The following is a 16,513-nucleotide window of genomic DNA, read 5'->3' on the forward strand; positions in this document are numbered from 1 at the left end:
AAAATTGATAGAGCATTACACTTTAGGAAATTATTATATGAATGCAACTTAAGACTGAGAATATGTGTAACTTGCTGACTGCTGAAAGCTAGAAATGTGTGCATATATATATCTCAAGGAAGGAACCAGGCAGATTTGCCTAGCTTCATCTAGAGTTCTAAGCATCTTCTACTTTCTGCTGTTCGACAAACCAGGCAGACTTTTTCTGACAGCCAGCATTGCAGTTGTTATCATACTTTTTAATCTCTGTACAAGAGCTGTCAGGCATGACCGTTCTAGATCTTGCCCTTCCAGCACAGTTCTAATTAAAATCAAGTATAACTAATGGATGAGAATTGCCTTTTTGGAAAAAAATGCTAATGAATTTCACACTGTTTAGGAATTAGGCTCTGCTCTGTAATTAGGCAGTGTTCACTAATAAATTTTCAAACTCATGAGAACATCTACAGCAATTCATGCACTTCAGCAGTCTCCTACTCATGCTGTTTCCTATTTATCATTCTTGTTTATTTCCTTGCAAGATTTTACAGGACTCCTTTTCTCCCCCTTTTTTTCTACCTCCCTTGACAATCATGACCTCATACTCTCAGACCAAAATGAGAGCTTCACCTGAGGCATTTTTTCATTTTGCACCACACAATGAGACTCATTTGGGCTAGTTTCAGATTTGTCCTTTCCATTTATAGAATCCTCTCTACAGTATGTCATTGCTATCCCACTGTTTCTTCAGCATAGGTGTGCTATATTTTCCCACCTGGATGGATAAGCAGAAAGATCTTTTCATCCTTCTCACTTCAGAAATCAGAGTGCTGTGACATTGTATGCAGCAGTGTTCCTTAGCAGAAATGTAGTTTTTCTAGTAGGAATATGCATTTCTACTAGACTTTGGATTATGGGAAAGAAATTCTATGTAATTAAGTCCTTTAAATGGCTTTGTATTGGGATGAAATTGAATCAAGCTCATCCCTAGAGCTTAGCACTACAAGAATGCAGGAGAACAGTCATAAATGCTTTGCCACACTGTACAGAAGGCTAATGGGTGAAAAGGCTTTGCCAGGGCAGGGAAGGCAGCAGAGCTGGGGGACAGGTGTTCCCTCCTGGACACTGCATGGGACTTACAAAACTGCCACTCCAGGTAAGAGAAGAGGCACAGAAAGGATCCACACCTTCCTTGGCAAAAGTGGAGCTTTCTTCTCCCATCTCATTCCTGCTCCCCTCTTTGATATCCCACCAAATTTGTAGGCAAGCAGGCTGGCAGGGAGGATAGACACTGCTCAAGACATTTGTCCCCTGTCTTGCCTACCTACTGATTTCCCTTCCTATTGCTCTCAGCATGAAGTGTTTTTTCATGTAAAGGTCCCAATAATAGGTGAAATCAGCCGGAGCATACATCCCAGTGCTGGCAGAGCTGCTCCCTGCAGTCTGTCACAGGCCCTGCCTCTAATGAAAAATCATAAGACAATCTGACATTGATCTTCATTAACTTTAAAACGCCAGACCTCAAACTGCAGCAGATCACAAAGTGCCTCATGAGCAGTTAGGTGAGCATCAGGCAGAGGGTGCAGGTGGTGCTGCTTTCATCCCTCCAACATGCCTTGTTCACCCCCATGGGTCAGAACATTGGGAGCAGCAATTGTGTGCCAGCTGAGGAAGAGAAGGTGAATTTTCTTGAATTGCATCATAGATGGGCTCGGGTTTTTTTTCCCTCCACATCCTTAGTAACTTTGACTCAAAGGTCCCTTGGCAGACTGGATGAAAAAAAATAAAAAGATCCTCATCAAAATATAAGCAAAATTTTGCACCATCTAATTTCACTAGAAGCAGAACTTCACCTATGGTTACAGCTCAGATGTCTCTCACTCTCCTGCCATGTGGGTATTTCTGAGTGAAGTTTGAGTCCATTTCCATGTTTTTTCATGGAAAAATCCCAGCCTCAGTTTCTTCCTGTGAAAACATCAGTTCAAGTCACCATACCTAGGCTGCACACTGGCATTTAGATTGCAGTAGGAGTGTTTACTCCTGTCTTCACATTCTGCTCCATTAATAGTATCTCTTAAATACACAATACATTGAGGAATGCTGGGTCTATTGCAGCTTCTTCTGAATAACTAAACTGAAAACAAATTCAACCCGGTGAATGAACGTGCTGTGAAAGGGGAACTCTCATGACTGGTAATGTGCGTCATACATCCTAGTATAAGGATGCTGGTGACTAAGGTGAATGCATTCAAGCTGAAATTCCCAGTTTAAAAGCAGTTGTCTGAGCCCATTTCTTGCTTAAAAGTAATAAAGGATTACTTTTATCTCTATAAATTACTTCAATATTTGGACGTATCTGTCAAACAAAGATAAATGTGAGAAAATAAACCACCTGTTACTTGGATAAAGAGAATTTTCTTTCTGTGAGTAATAATTAAAAACTATATGTATCTCCAAAGCTGGTTTCCATAAATAATTTTGCTCATGAAGAGAGCATTTAGTTGTTTGCATATGTCTCTGGCCAGCTAGGTAAGAGATTTGGATTTCCTTTTGGACCTCTCCTCTCTGAAAACTGAGGATGTACACGATCCTTTAAAAATATGGCATGAACATCATAGAAGTTTGCTTGCATTAAGTATCCTTTTAGCACTGCAGTATGTTTCTAGGAGCAGAGGTACCTGTACCAGGAATGTTTCCCAATATTTTTATTCCTCCACATTTAAACATTACCAAATAAACATTTTTATTCTTCTACATTACTTTGCAGCCTTTCGGTACCTAGAGAAGGTTTATGAAAAAGGGAAAGTGACTTTTTACAAGGGCAGATAGTGATAATACAAGGAGGAATGGTTTTAAACAAAAAGAGGGAGATTTAGATTAGTTGTTGGGAAGAAATTCTTTGCTGTGTGGGTGGTGAGGCACTGACACAGATTGCTCAAAGAAGCTGTGGATGCCCCATCCCTGGAAGTGTCCAAGATATGGTTGGATGGGGCTTTGAGCAACCTGTTTTAGTGGAAGGTGTTGCTGCCCCATAGCAAGGGGGTTGGAACTAGATGATCTTTAAGGTCCAATCCAAATCAAGACATTCTATAATCTTTGATTCTATGATCTAATGTTAGATTCTGCAGCTGGAGCTTCATTGATTGTGCTTTGTTGTATTTAAGAAGTCTTCTGAATATTCCCCTTTGAGTATTGTTTTTTCTTTCTCCACTATTTCATACTTTTCTCTCCTTATTAATCTTCTCTTTCACCCCATTTTCAGTCTTTTTTACTCATTTTCTCACAACAGCTGTACCAGAAGCACTTCTCATAACCCATTTTATAAGTACGTTAGAACATAGACTATCAGGGATTTGAAAATACCCTTTCCAGCATTTCAAACAATACAGTGTTGAAAATAAACTTGAAATAAAAACTTCCTATGTATGTTGGAATCCTGCATAACTGTGGAACTGTGTGAGTCCAAAACACAGCAGTTAAAAGCCAAGACAAACAACAAAGGGAGTCTATTAATCCCAGCTCCTGTGGGTATCCATGGTCATTCATTTACCCATTTCTGGATGTGTAGTAGACTTTGAATAGACAAGGGTGGCCAAGTTCTTTTGCCAAATGTGTTGGAAACAGAAAATTATTTGACAATCCAGTACAAACACATACCAGCTGCCTTCCAGAATTGTCATAAGGGGATTTCAGAATGGTCTGAACACTAGGGAAACAGGCAGAGTGACAGCTGGGGTACAATGCCATTAGACGAGGGACATCAGCCTAAATCAGACACTACCCCGTGGGTGTTTTGTGGCAGGGTGGGGGGTTCCTATATTTTGAACCAGTCCTGGGTGTTGGTGATTTTCCTCAATCAAAATTCCTCACAATATGCTATTTAGGGCATATTGTAAAGGAAAATCGCATTAGGGTTGCAATTAGTTCCTGAGGCCTGGTTCAGCTTTCACACAGTCTCTTACTGATGCCAACACAATTTGCATCCTGTAAATACTGAATTAGAGTATAAAAATCTTCTTCATTATCATGCCTTAGTGGACAAATTATTTTTGAATGTTTTGTCTACCAGGATAGCCTCCAGAAATGTGTATACTTTATATGAAACTCTAATTTTTCACTTCTCAACTGGATTTATGATAACAAGTAGTTCCAGAAGACAAAGGGCTTGAATGGAAGAAAACAAATCCTGAAAAATGGGCAAGTGCCTCAAAGGCATTTTACTATCTCCTGTTGAAAGCCAGTGCTCTTTTAAAAAATGCTTCTTATATGCGTAGTCCAAATCTTACTTTTTATTAGAGTTATAGATATGTCCTTCACAATATCTGCTTTCTAAATCTGAAAAGGTCTGATTTTATAACATGTTATATAGACATATTTAAACAATAGAAATGTTAGCTTTTCAAATTAACAAGTCAATTCTTAAATGTTTAATGGGAAAGGATGTTACAGTTAGGCTTATTGTGTCTTTTCAAACTCCCTACAGGAAGGGAAATAGATTCTTAGATTATTCATTATTTTTAGATGACTTAAGCAAAGGTTTCACAAAATTCATGTCAGCAAGCAAAATTTAATGACAATAACTTTTCCAAAAGTAGATGAAAGGCTGCCATTGAGTGGTAAATTAAACAGAAAATATAGAATAACTTCAGAAGCACTAGTCTAACTGAGCCACTCAAATTGGTCCAAAAATGCTAAAGCAAGATGAAGATGTTTAATTATTTCAGTTTTACAGTGCATCAAATCTTTCAAAATAACTTTATTTACATTTTTAAATAGCGTACAGTTAAGAACTGTTAAATTCTAAGTATTTGGAATCAAATGGTCTGCTTCAAATAGGCTATTTCACTATATGATTATTAAATTCTAACATATTTTTGTTAAACTTATCAGGCTTTTATTATTTTTCAGTTACTCTACAAAATTCCTTCTTTGCCTAGCTCTTTTTGCCTTTTTGCCTTTGGCTCATCCTCCTTACATATTCCACCAGTGAAACTCCCTGGTTTTACTGCATCTGTCTGGGGGTGGTTTTTGTTCCCATTTGTAACATCTTTTATCTGACACAAGAGTCAAAGAGATGAAAAACATTTGCTGTATTACTCTCTGTTCATCATATGCTAAAATGGGGGGGAAGAGCCTTTGTGAGGAACCAGCCATTTCAGGAGACCATTCCCATCAGCAAGTGCTCCAGAGATCACAGTTCGAGAAATGAGCCTGTAACTGCAGTCAGGCCAGAGGTGAAAGCAGATACATTAAGTGTCCAGGATGGATGGAAGTGGCTCTCTCCTATGATCTCAGGCAAGCCATTACAGCCTTTCAAAGCCAGATATGTTTCACGCCAATGTCTTGTTGCAAGATGTTCTGTCTGGCCTTTGCAACCTTTTCTAGAATCTCCTTAATTATCCTCATCAGTGCCTTTGGCTTTGTGTGTATCTTACCTTCACTAAAATATTTGTTTTCTCCTAGTAGTTGGATCTTGTTTGTATAAAAGAATTGCAGCTTTTTTCACTCCATTTAAAGCCACATGAAAGAATTTAATAGGATTCATTACAGCTATTTGTAATTAATGGTTAAAGCCCTTAATTTAGCCCTTAAACTAATTCATTTCTATGGATAACAATGGCAACAGTGTGTTGGGATCTGCACTTAGCCTCCTGGAGCCATATTTTGTTCTCTCTTTTCTATTTACTTCTGGTGCTCCCTCTAATTTATTTTTTATACAAAAGTGTACAATGTTGTTTATCATTTCCAAATAACTGTCTTTTCAACCAGACTTGCCAGGAGAATGGGTCCAATGCTGCAAGTTTTTTGGCTTCTCTCCTAGGATTAATGGTTTCGTGTTAGCAATTTGATTTAAAATAAATAACAAAGCTTATGCTTCTGAGCAGTGAGTTTGCAAAGAAGAACACAATATTGAGCAAAGCCTACATCTGTTTAATTCCTACTTGCAGTTTTCATCTTCCTTGCAAAATTTGGACTTGTAACTGAAACTATTTTTATGTTATTTTCTGTAGAATTCAATTCTTTTTCCCTTCCTAAGCAGTGAGACTTAGCCAAACATAAATATAATGGGAAAAAACATTGAATTGATGCTGCCTGTCTTTCATAACAATAAACTTCAAAGTCTTTTATTAACTACTCAAGTGCATTAAAAAATAGTCCAACTCAAATGAAAATTGCACTTCTCCTGCATTAGCAATCTCCCTTTTAACACTGTATGTCCCTGCAGCCCCCAGTCCCCTCTCTCTACAAATAAAATGCTCATAGTTGAAAATCTGCAGCTGTCAGAGGTTGAGCAACCACTGCAGCAATCCCCATGACCCAGGGCAGTAATGGGTCATCGGGACATGACAGGATTTCTCAACAGAAGTGCTTTGGACACATCTCTGCTGCTGCCTCAGGCCTGTACCCCACATTAGGCAGTGCCTCTAAGCTCCTGTTATTGAAACTAATCTGGTTTATTCACAGAATTGGTTTTTCCAAACAGTGCATGTAACAAAAAAGCAACAAACTTTATGCAGTTTCCAAACTCAGTAAACTGTGGCCCTATAGGGGTTATTTTGCTCTACATGAGTCTTTTATTTAAGCCGCATCTCTCTGTTTTCAGTCCCAGGAGGCCCAGGTGCTGAAACATCTGGCAGAGAAGAGAGAACATGAGCGAGAAGTGCTTCAAAAAGCTTTGGAGGAGAACAATAACTTCAGCAAAATGGCAGAGGAAAAGCTGATACTGAAAATGGAACAGATCAAAGAAAACCGTGAAGCTAATTTAGCTGCTCTTATTGAACGTCTCCAAGAGAAGGTAACCACACCATCACTCTTCCCTTTAGACTAGAGAGGAGAATCTAATCAACATTTTGCAGAGATGCTGAGCACAGTCCTTATATCAGTTTCTACACTTGAGCAATTTTTAAGTCAGAGCCCCTGGTGATTAACTAAACCACCACTCACTTTTGAAAAAGACTGAAGTTCTGTAATCACACAATCACAGGATAGTTGAGGTTGGAAGGCACCTCTGGAGCTCATCTGATCCAACCCCATGGCTCAAGCAGAGCCCCTAGAGTTCGTTGACCATGTCCAGGTGGCTTTTTAATACCTCCAAGCATGAAGACTGCAATTCCTCTCTGGGCAACCCGTGCCAGTGCTTGGTCACCATCACAAAGAAAATGTTCCCTGATGTTCAGGGGGAACCTCCTGTGTTTCAGTTTTTGCTCATTGTCTTTGGTCCTGTCACTGGGCACCACTGAGAACTGCCTGGCTCTGTGCACCCTCCGTTCAGGTATTTATAGACATTTGTGAGACCCCCTGAGACATCTCCAAGATAAACAGTTCCAGCTCTCTCAGCCTTTCCTCATAGGAGAGAACTGAGAAATCTTCGTGGCCTTAATCTTCATGGCCCTTTGATGGACTGTCTCCAGAGAAAGGTTGATTTTCTAGCTTTTAAGAAGGGCTGTGAACAAAGGAAAGGTCACTTGTGTTTAGATTTCATTTTCTAGGAAAAGTCATTGATCAAATCAAACAATTGTCCTATATCTGTAGTTCTTGGTTTCTCAGAGGACAAAGAGGAAAAAATACGGGGAGAATTCTTCCATATACAGAAAAAGGTGTCTGTCCTTCCACAAGTCTTGAGAGAAAGAGTGTGAATTTTTTTGTGGAGATCTTTCTTGCAGTTGGAGGAAACAGGGAATTCACAAACCCCACATGAGACGAAGTGTGCCCTTCTCAAAAACCCCTTTCACAGAAGAGGGAAACATGCAAATGAAGATTTAGAAGTGTTAAGAAAAAACAGTTAATTCTGCATGAGTGATCACTTGTTCCTCTCAATAACGAACTTTCTAATCTGTTGGTAAATTGAATAACAGAAAGAAAATAGCTCTTGGAGATATTCAAGATCTTTATAAGCACCTCAACATCTTCGATGGAGACAAAAGTCTCAGAGAGTAGGAAAGAAACAACAAAAACCAAAGGATGTTGTTTCAAATAACTATGCAAACAGGATAATTCTTGATCTTAAGAACTATACCCAGATTACTTTATATTTTTGCATTAGATGAGTTTGTAGGCACTTATCCCAGAACTTATGAAAACAAAGGAAAAAGACAATTTGTCATCCTTTAGGTCCAAAAGGAAATGGGAAGAACAGCTGAAACATCTCTGTGTCCTAGTTAATGTTAACAGACTGTTAAACCCCTTTTCCACAGAAGTATGATGGCATGTAAGCATGAAACCCAAGGAAGGCTTCTGAGCAAAGATGACAGTAACTCATTTGGGAACATTTGTACCGACCAGTAGTTAAAAATTGTATGACTTTACATTTTTGCCAACACAAAAGTGAATCCTGAATATACAGGAAGAGAAGTAAGATATCTGTGTCCAAGTCTTCCAAAGCTGCACAGAACTGTGAATACCCCAAGGTGTTGGTGTCTACAAGTTCTTGCAATCAGAGATAACTTTTTTATGGGGCAGCTAGTAAGAACACCAAGAAAGAAGTCCCTTTTAAAATATAGAATTCAGAACTGATTTACAGGTTCAGTGGATGCAATAAGCTACTTTGGCCTGTGATCCACAGTCCAACTCAGATAATGAAAAGATAACTGTTGACTTCTGTGAATTTTTTACCAGAAAAGACCCTCTAGTGCATGGAAATACCTAGGCAGTGTCTTAAACTGAAGTCAGCTAAGGATGGACATTTGCTTCTGCTGCCACCTTGTTCTTGTCATCTGGTTTTCTGTGAGTTTTTCAAGGGGATCAGACACAAGAGGTAAAACTCTGATAGTTTGACAGTTGAAAGGGAAGAGGTGTAAACCGAAAACTCTAAAACCCAGAATCTGCTGAAAATAAGTTTTATAAACACCCCAAGGAGGACATTACTCAATAGATTTGACAACTGTCATTCCTGATTGTCGTGGTTTTGCTCTGGGTCAATTTTGCCTTCCACCCCCCACATAATTACTACTAGTTGAGAGAAGGTATTTGCAGACAAAAGAGAGACAGGACTTGGGGAAAACAGTATAAACATTTATTACTAGTAAAATAAAAATTATTAATAAGTTAAAAACTAAAGAATTATATTTATAACAATTTCTACTCAAGTTGAAATGCTATATATACACAGAAATACTTTTTCCTTTTTTATACTAGTCCAAGGAGAAGAAGTAGTCTCATTTTGTATCTTTGGAGTTCCAGTTCTTTCTTTCTAATAGCAGATTCTCAGCAGCAGCACATTTTCATTGCAGTTGGAATTTCTTCTCTCTTCCTCTTGTTCTGTGTTGGCTTCCAGGGCTGGGCTTACTCCCCTCCTGGGCTAAGACTGAAGGATGGAGATTACTCAGGTCCCGAAGGGTTTTTTCTTCCATAGGTTTGCAAGGGGACACTTGCTTACTATTGATCTTCTTCCACAGGGTTACAGGGGCTAATGGTTTAAGAGTCCACCCCTGTTTCCCTATGGAGGTCCCTCTCCATGGGAGAACAGTCTTTGATAGACTTCTCGACATGGATTTAGCACGAATCCACACACACACGGATTTCAGCATCTCACATGGGCCGTCTTGTTCCAGCATGAGATTTTTAGAGTCACAAAATCTTCAATAGTAGTATAGATTCACACACGCACGGATTCAGTATCTCACCTGAGTTATCACTGCTCCAGCACAGGTTTCCCTCAGGGTCACAAATCTCCACCAGGACTCTGCTTCACTTCAGTCCTTTTCATGAAGTTTCAGTTCTTTTTGGTATATCCACAGATTCTTTTATCAGCTGCATGGGGGGTCTTCTTACTCCAGCAAATTTTTACAAGTAGCAGGGTTTACTTTTCAGTCTTTTCCCTGCTAAGGAGAGAGAGCAGAAAGGCAGGGGGGAAACAAGCCTCCCCCCTTTCGCACTTTACTTTTCTTTGCTGCAGCTTCGGCTGCCAGCTCCGACCTTGGAAGCTCCGTTATCTTTCGGCTGGAATTCTTCCACAGCAGTTTCTGTCTAAGCAGTCCATCTTTTAAATTTTTTTTTTTCTTTTCACTCTCTTACAAGAGAGAAGGGAGGACTTCTATGCTGCACCTGCTCCCCCCCCCCCAGCCCAAGCCGGGGGAGGAGGGAGTTTGGTCCTGCTTCGGGCCCGCTACTCCTCTCCCCTACATGGCTGCTATTCTAATTCCAACTGCGCCAACAACCTTTTCTTCCGTTTTCTTGAAGATGTAATTAGCAAAGGCGTTCCTGGACTTTTGATTGGCCTTTTTGTCCGGAAATTACCTGGACAAAACCATCATCAGCCCCAGGGATGGACTGAGGGGCAAAACCACGACACTGATCACAGGCCCATTTCCACAGAAGTATCTGAATACACAGTGTCTCTAATAAGGTTAAACTAATTACAATTGCTATTGTAAAAGAGAAGACAATATTACTGAAAGTGGACAGAAGAGCCTAGCACTGATTTTTGGTAACCATGTCCCTTCTTCATCATTGCTAAAGAAAGAATAGAGAGGGCAGCTAGCTTAAGCATTCAGAGTAAGGGGATATTAGAGATGTTCAAATTGACCCATCTTGGTGGACTGAAATTCTTGGACCTTTTTTTTCTGGTTCCTAAATGCTACAGATAACACTGTAACTAACACTTCTTCTACATACAACATCAAGGCAATTATTTCCCCAGTCATCTTTCCCTATATTTACTTTAATACCCAGGAATTCAAAGGGCAAATGTGAGCTCATGGCCCATTTTATGCTGCCAGGAGCACCTCCCTATGAGGCCTTTTGAAGTGAAACTCTGTGAGATGCTGGGGATTATAAGGCCATATTAGATAAAAGACTGAGTTCAAGAGCAGCAGTAGAAAGTAAGCACCGAGCATGCCTCAGGTTTGGTCTGGTGAATGACACCTCTCCTGAGTTGAATCCTTCAAAGGTGATTGTGGTATAAAACAAGCTTTGTGCAAACATCAAGTGCATGACCTAAATGGGTTGTCAGCATGAGCCTCTCTGGGCAGGCAGAATGAGAAAAAGGTTTGATTTTTCCCTTCTTGATGTTTTCCAGGAGAGGCATGCCGCAGAGGTCCGTAGAAACAAGGAGCTCCAGGTGGAACTGTCTGGCTGAAAACAGAAATGGTGGATGTGACCCATCCCCACCATTAGTAAACTCCCCCTGCCTATATTATTATGGATCATGCGATATCAGTATGGGAAATGTATGACATGGTTTAAAAAAAAAAATAAAAATCAAGAACTCAATAAAAAAAAACTTTAAAAAAGAAACAGAAATAAAAACAAAAATGATGCGGTCTCTTTGCAGAATGATTTGCTTGATGTTTAAAAAACTTGGATCTTATTTTGTAAATACTTACATTTTTGTTAAAAAATACAATTATTGCATATGCAAGTTATTTCATAATCTTACATGTCCTGTAACAGGCTTCTGATGTTGTCTACTTCCACTCGGTTGAATTTGCTGGGTCTGTTCATTTGAAGCACCTCACGTCTAATTCCATTCCCTGCGACTTTTCATTCCAACCCCCCATGAGGTCAGTAGTAGTTCTATGGTGCTAGAGACCAGTCATTGCCTAATAACCTAGACCGCTTTGCCATCAATAAGCTTTCTTGAAACAGTGACTAGGTCACAGGTATTGTGACTTTACATTCAGCTGCCCAAGACAAAAGGCTCTTAAAATGGTTTTTCAACTTGCGCTGCAGGACTCTGCAGTGTGCTGTATGATTGAGGTTAAATAGTCACATGGAGTATTTGTTGCTTCTGCTTTTCGAGATTCAGAGGCAACAAAAACAGCTGTGCCAACAGAATGAAAGCAAGTAGGATCAGTTTAAGACAAGTTTACGAGGCACATTGTAACCATCAAGCTATGGCAAATTCTGGATGATGCCAACAACCATACAAATGCTAATTGTAAAGTGAGCTTAATTCACCACTTGAAAATTTATTGATGGAGCAACTAAATAATAGATAGCATCAAGTGGCTTTATCTGTAGGTGCCATGATCTATGATACTTATCTGATGCTACGACATTACATGTGTAATAAATAGTACAAGAAGCTACTGAATATTTCTCCTGAAACCCATGAGCCAGTTGTTACCTTTTTTTCTTTGACACTGCTGACTTCCATTTATGACCTTTACTCTTCAGTGTTAGCCAACCCTACCTAGTGACAGACATCTAGGACTAAGAGAGCTGAAGCAGGAGGAATGACTAGACAGGGTGCTTGTGCCAAGTACAGTATCACCAAACCTAACACATCATCCCCAAAATAGCTGCAGTTTTGAAGTTGTCCCTACCCCCCTGGGAGGTTGCTGCCTGCATATTCTACTCTTCATTAGTGCTATTTTCCTGTATGTCATTGTGAGCAAGCTGTGATTAATAAAGAATTGGGGTTCTGTGAACTGAAAAAGGGCTTGTCTCTTCTCTCGCTCCATTACTTCTCTGACACGTGCCCATGTAAGGGGAAAACCCAGTGTAGTTATAAAAGCATGGAAATGAGACTTAAATAAGAGCTGTTAATAAACCAAGCCTATTTCTCTACCAAGACAGGACTAATCCCTGCTATGTGTTTTCCAGTGCTTGGGCTGGTTGTTTTCAAAGATTACTGTATAAACTGAGCCTATAAATGTGATTTCTAGCACTAAGTTTATTAAAAAGAACTACCTACACACACATACACATGGACTCCTTAGTCCTGTCTCAATACTGGGGGGGGGAAAATGGAAGTGAGGGAAAGAAAAGTGAATAACATAGCTCTGGGTACATACATCAATAGCTGCATCAAGACTCTGAGTGCTAACACACTGGTTTTCAGAGTAAAAAGGATTCATTTATAGGATTTATTAAAAAAAAAAAAAAATCACTAAGGTAGCTGCTGAGCTGAAGAGCTGAGATGTAAAATTTAATCAGACAACATTTTGAACTAGGCAGGTGATCGAGAATTACCTCTATGATTAGTTTTCTGCTTAAAAGTCACGAAAGTGGCACCATTTACTTGGTCCTTCAGAGAGATGGCCATAAAGTTCCAGATCTGCAACAGTCATTTTTTGACCCATGCAGACTATTTTATTTCAGAGCCAAGTGATGTCCCACAGTCAAGAAGCAGCAGAAGTTGATCCAGGAGAAAGGCTGCGAGCTCAGCTCTCTGTGCGAGTGAGCTCCATACCACAGAATGAAAGGAGTACTCCAACTTATTATGACAACGGGGTTTTCTTGAATCAATTACTTACCTCTCTGGTGAAATTACCAGAAGTAAACCTGGCAAGAAGCCAGGTAGCAGACTTTGAAGACTTGGCAACATCGAACCTCGTGTCTTCCAGATTCAAAGTTTGTATATTGCTTTAAGCCCCAACAAAAAACTACATTACTGTGTTTCATTTCAAGGTCCAGGAGGGCTTATGGATTCTAGTTTCATTTCCCAATGGCAAGTCACTTACAGTTTTTCCTGTCCATTGACTTAACAACTTCTTGTAGCGCTTCAAGCCCTTTTCCCGTTAGTCCTACTGGCTATGCTTGTTGGGAAAATAGGCCAAGGACAAATCTCTGGTGCTGCGTCCAAGTAGGGCAGCCTGCCTCACATCCATGAGGCTCAACTCTCTTCCCCCCTCAGATGAGGGCGTCCACATCCAAAGTGCCAGCTTGGATGGCTCCCAGCACAGACTTGGGCATTGCTTGGGAAATGCTTCTCAAAAGGTACCAAGGCTGCACCAGGGAAATGAGTGAAGAACCAGACAGTGAGAGTTTTGCTGACCTATGTCAGAGCCCATGCTCTGCTTTGCACACTTGGCTCTGTTAACAATTGTGGGTTTACAGTTCATTTTATTAAAGTATAGGTATGCTTTCAAAGCTTGTTTGCAAATACTTTGCATATTTCATCTCTAATAAGAAAAAGAAATATCTAGAGACCGGCAGCATGCACATTTCCTCATTTCGCTCCTGTTTCCTTACATTATTTCCTTACATTTTGCTTCAGTAGTGCCTTCCTAGCTCCTCCCTGACTGTGCTAGCAAAAGTGTATTGTTGCCATGGGTTTCTTCGTGTGGAGTTACAGATTAAGGATCTTGAAAAGTAATGAAAGATTCAAAATGTCCCTTTTTAAAGCTTTACCATTCTGATAAGACAGTTTGTTTTTTAATTCAACAGCAAGCAGAGTGCTCAGGACTTTTAGATAAATAAATCAGGCCTCTTCTTTGATTAACCATAGATTCCCAACTCCATGCCACGAGCAGTGAGCAGACCAGGCTTCCTGACACCTCCCACAGGACAGGAGGGAGCCTGTAACACTGGTGCTGCACCACACAGATGTTCCCTCCTCTCACTGGGATATGTGATGGCTCAGAATCAGGGCAGCACTTCTAGAGAGGCATTTCTGGCCTGTGGCCTCTGCAGGTCCCAGGACTGCCCCTTCAGCAAGGGGTGGGGTCCTGTTTCCTCTTGGTTAACTCATCAGTGAGGTCAAGGATGCCATGAGGAGACTGCCTTAGTAATCAAAAGAGAACAATGCAAACCTATCACACTTCACGTGGTCCTACCAAAGCCACAAAATTTATGCTCAAACCAAGTCATATAATCATAGAATCATTTAGGTTGAAATCCACCTGAAAAGCAGTGAAGTCTTTAAGATCATAGAGTCCAACCATTAACCTGGCACTGTCTAGTTCACCACTAAACCATGTCCCTAAGTGCCACATCTCTATGTCTTTTAAATACCTCCAGGGATGGTGACTCAACCACTTCCCTGGGCAGCCTGTTCCAATGCTTGACAATCCTGTTGGTGAAGAATTTTTTCCTAATATCCAATCTAAACTTCCCTTGGTGCAACTTGAGGCCATTTTTTCTTGTCCTGTCACTTGTCACTTGGGAGAAGAAACCCCCACCTTGCTGCAACCTCCTAAATACTTCCAGAGTCAGAAGGCTGGATTTAGGGTTTAAATCCATGATCAGTCCATAACTTGGCAATGCCCTTTTTTCCCCTTCGTTATCATTGAATGAATAGTTTTATTGAATGACTGGAACAAAACCCAAACCCTTCTATAACCAAATAATGTCTGTTCTTTCACTCCAGAGTCCTCAAACATGCCACTAATGTACAGGAACATCCTACACACACACAGAGTTGTCTGCCTGCCTTCCATCCCGCAGCCCTGACCAGCATAGGAAAGAGTTTTAATCCCAGCATCTTAATTTATACAGAGAAGAGACATACTTCTCTCTCGTCTCCCAGAAGGAGAAAGACATAGGTTTAAAACTATATTTAGGGCAGCATGAACATCTTTCTCATCCAGCTGCTGTCAGATTCCATCATATCTAATCAAACCCTCCCATCAGGTTTTGATGGAGAAGCAAGGATTGCACAAGAAGAGGCAGGCCCCACTTCCATCTTGCAGCACATGCCCCGTTCTGAGCATATTCCAGCGGTAAGAGGAGAAGCTATTCACTCAGCAGAAGGAATAGTGGCAAGGCGGTAACGGGAGAATTTTAGCTAATCTTTCGCATGCCTCACGGCTGGTGCCGCAGTGATGCTGGTGCAATACTGCCGTGCAGTGGTCAGTCTGAACAAGGGGGAGCATTTCTAAATACACCAGGGACTGCAAGGATTTCCTCTGAAGGATATCCATTCCATCTGCTGCGCAGTTTACACTGGGTCTTTATATAAGGTAGATGGTGGCTTTGAAATCTAAAGCCTGAGTCCAGACATTTTCAGTTTTAGCTCCACTGTAACAGAAGTGACATGACCAAAAAGACTGATATTTTTGTGTGGAAGAAGGAGCAATCAGAATAAACAATTATTGCAACACCACCATCAGAAACACTCCTGACTATGACATCTGCATGACTGAAATTTCAGACATGTCTAGAAAGCAACAGATAGGGCACAGTGGTCAGCTCAGAGACTGAGACAGGAACATTGGAAGTACAGGAAAGAGCAAGAAAAGCTACATCCAAAACCATCAGCAAATCAGGGGCTAAAAAAAAAAACAAGAAACAACTCTCACGTTTGAAAAGTAGTTCTCATCTCCCAGGGGAGGAGAGAGGATGGTCATCCCTGAAGCTGGAAGGTCTCCCTTTCTCCACTCCCACCCCAATACTTAGAACTAGGGCACAAAACAGAGCAGACTAAAATCCAGGCTACAGAATATATGTAAATATTACCATAGCTCTGTGGTCAGCAGAAAGCAGAGTATGCTGTGGACTCCTCATGGATTAGAGGTTTCTCTAATGTATGTGAAATGCTTGTGCTTCAGCCATTCATAACTTCAGTGCCATAGTGATGCTCTGATACCATCTGAGCTTTAAGTTTTCCTTCAGGAAAATTAACAGAGGTTCCTTTTTCTATTCAGAGACCACAGGAATGCATATGATTGATAATTTACTTCAGAAGCCATGCACTTGCTTTAAGTCAACATGATGCCATGCTCCCTTTCTTTCAGGTGGCAGTAAATAGCTGCTGGAAAATATCTTCCTGCTGAAACAGGTTGGATTTGGTCAAATGGGTCCCCGAAAAGGAAGTTCCTGGGCAGCTCCTGAAGATGGGGACATGAAAGGCATTATCCCAGATACAGCC

General features: G+C 40.5%; 1 protein-coding gene across 2 annotated transcripts in view; it reads left to right on the forward strand.

The window, feature by feature from the left end:
- Window positions 1-12,358, forward strand: part of STMN2 (stathmin 2) — a 37,916-nt gene extending 25,558 nt beyond the window's left edge. The window contains exons 4-5 of one of the 2 annotated variants that reach the window (XM_027893074.1): window positions 6,584-6,775; window positions 10,997-12,358. In XM_027893074.1, coding sequence (XP_027748875.1) covers window positions 6,584-6,775; window positions 10,997-11,056 — 252 coding nt within the window. In that variant the 3' untranslated portion in view covers window positions 11,057-12,358. The remainder of the gene's footprint in view (window positions 1-6,583; window positions 6,776-10,996) is intronic. The other variant, XM_027893075.1, reaches the window with a different exon arrangement.
- The last annotated feature ends 4,155 nt before the right edge of the window (window positions 12,359-16,513 follow it).

The sequence above is a fragment of the Empidonax traillii genome, unplaced genomic scaffold (assembly GCF_003031625.1).
Source record: "Empidonax traillii isolate 1590-97213 ecotype Southwest subspecies unplaced genomic scaffold, ASM303162v1 scaffold378:size984864, whole genome shotgun sequence".
Classification (NCBI taxonomy): Eukaryota; Metazoa; Chordata; class Aves; order Passeriformes; family Tyrannidae; genus Empidonax; species Empidonax traillii.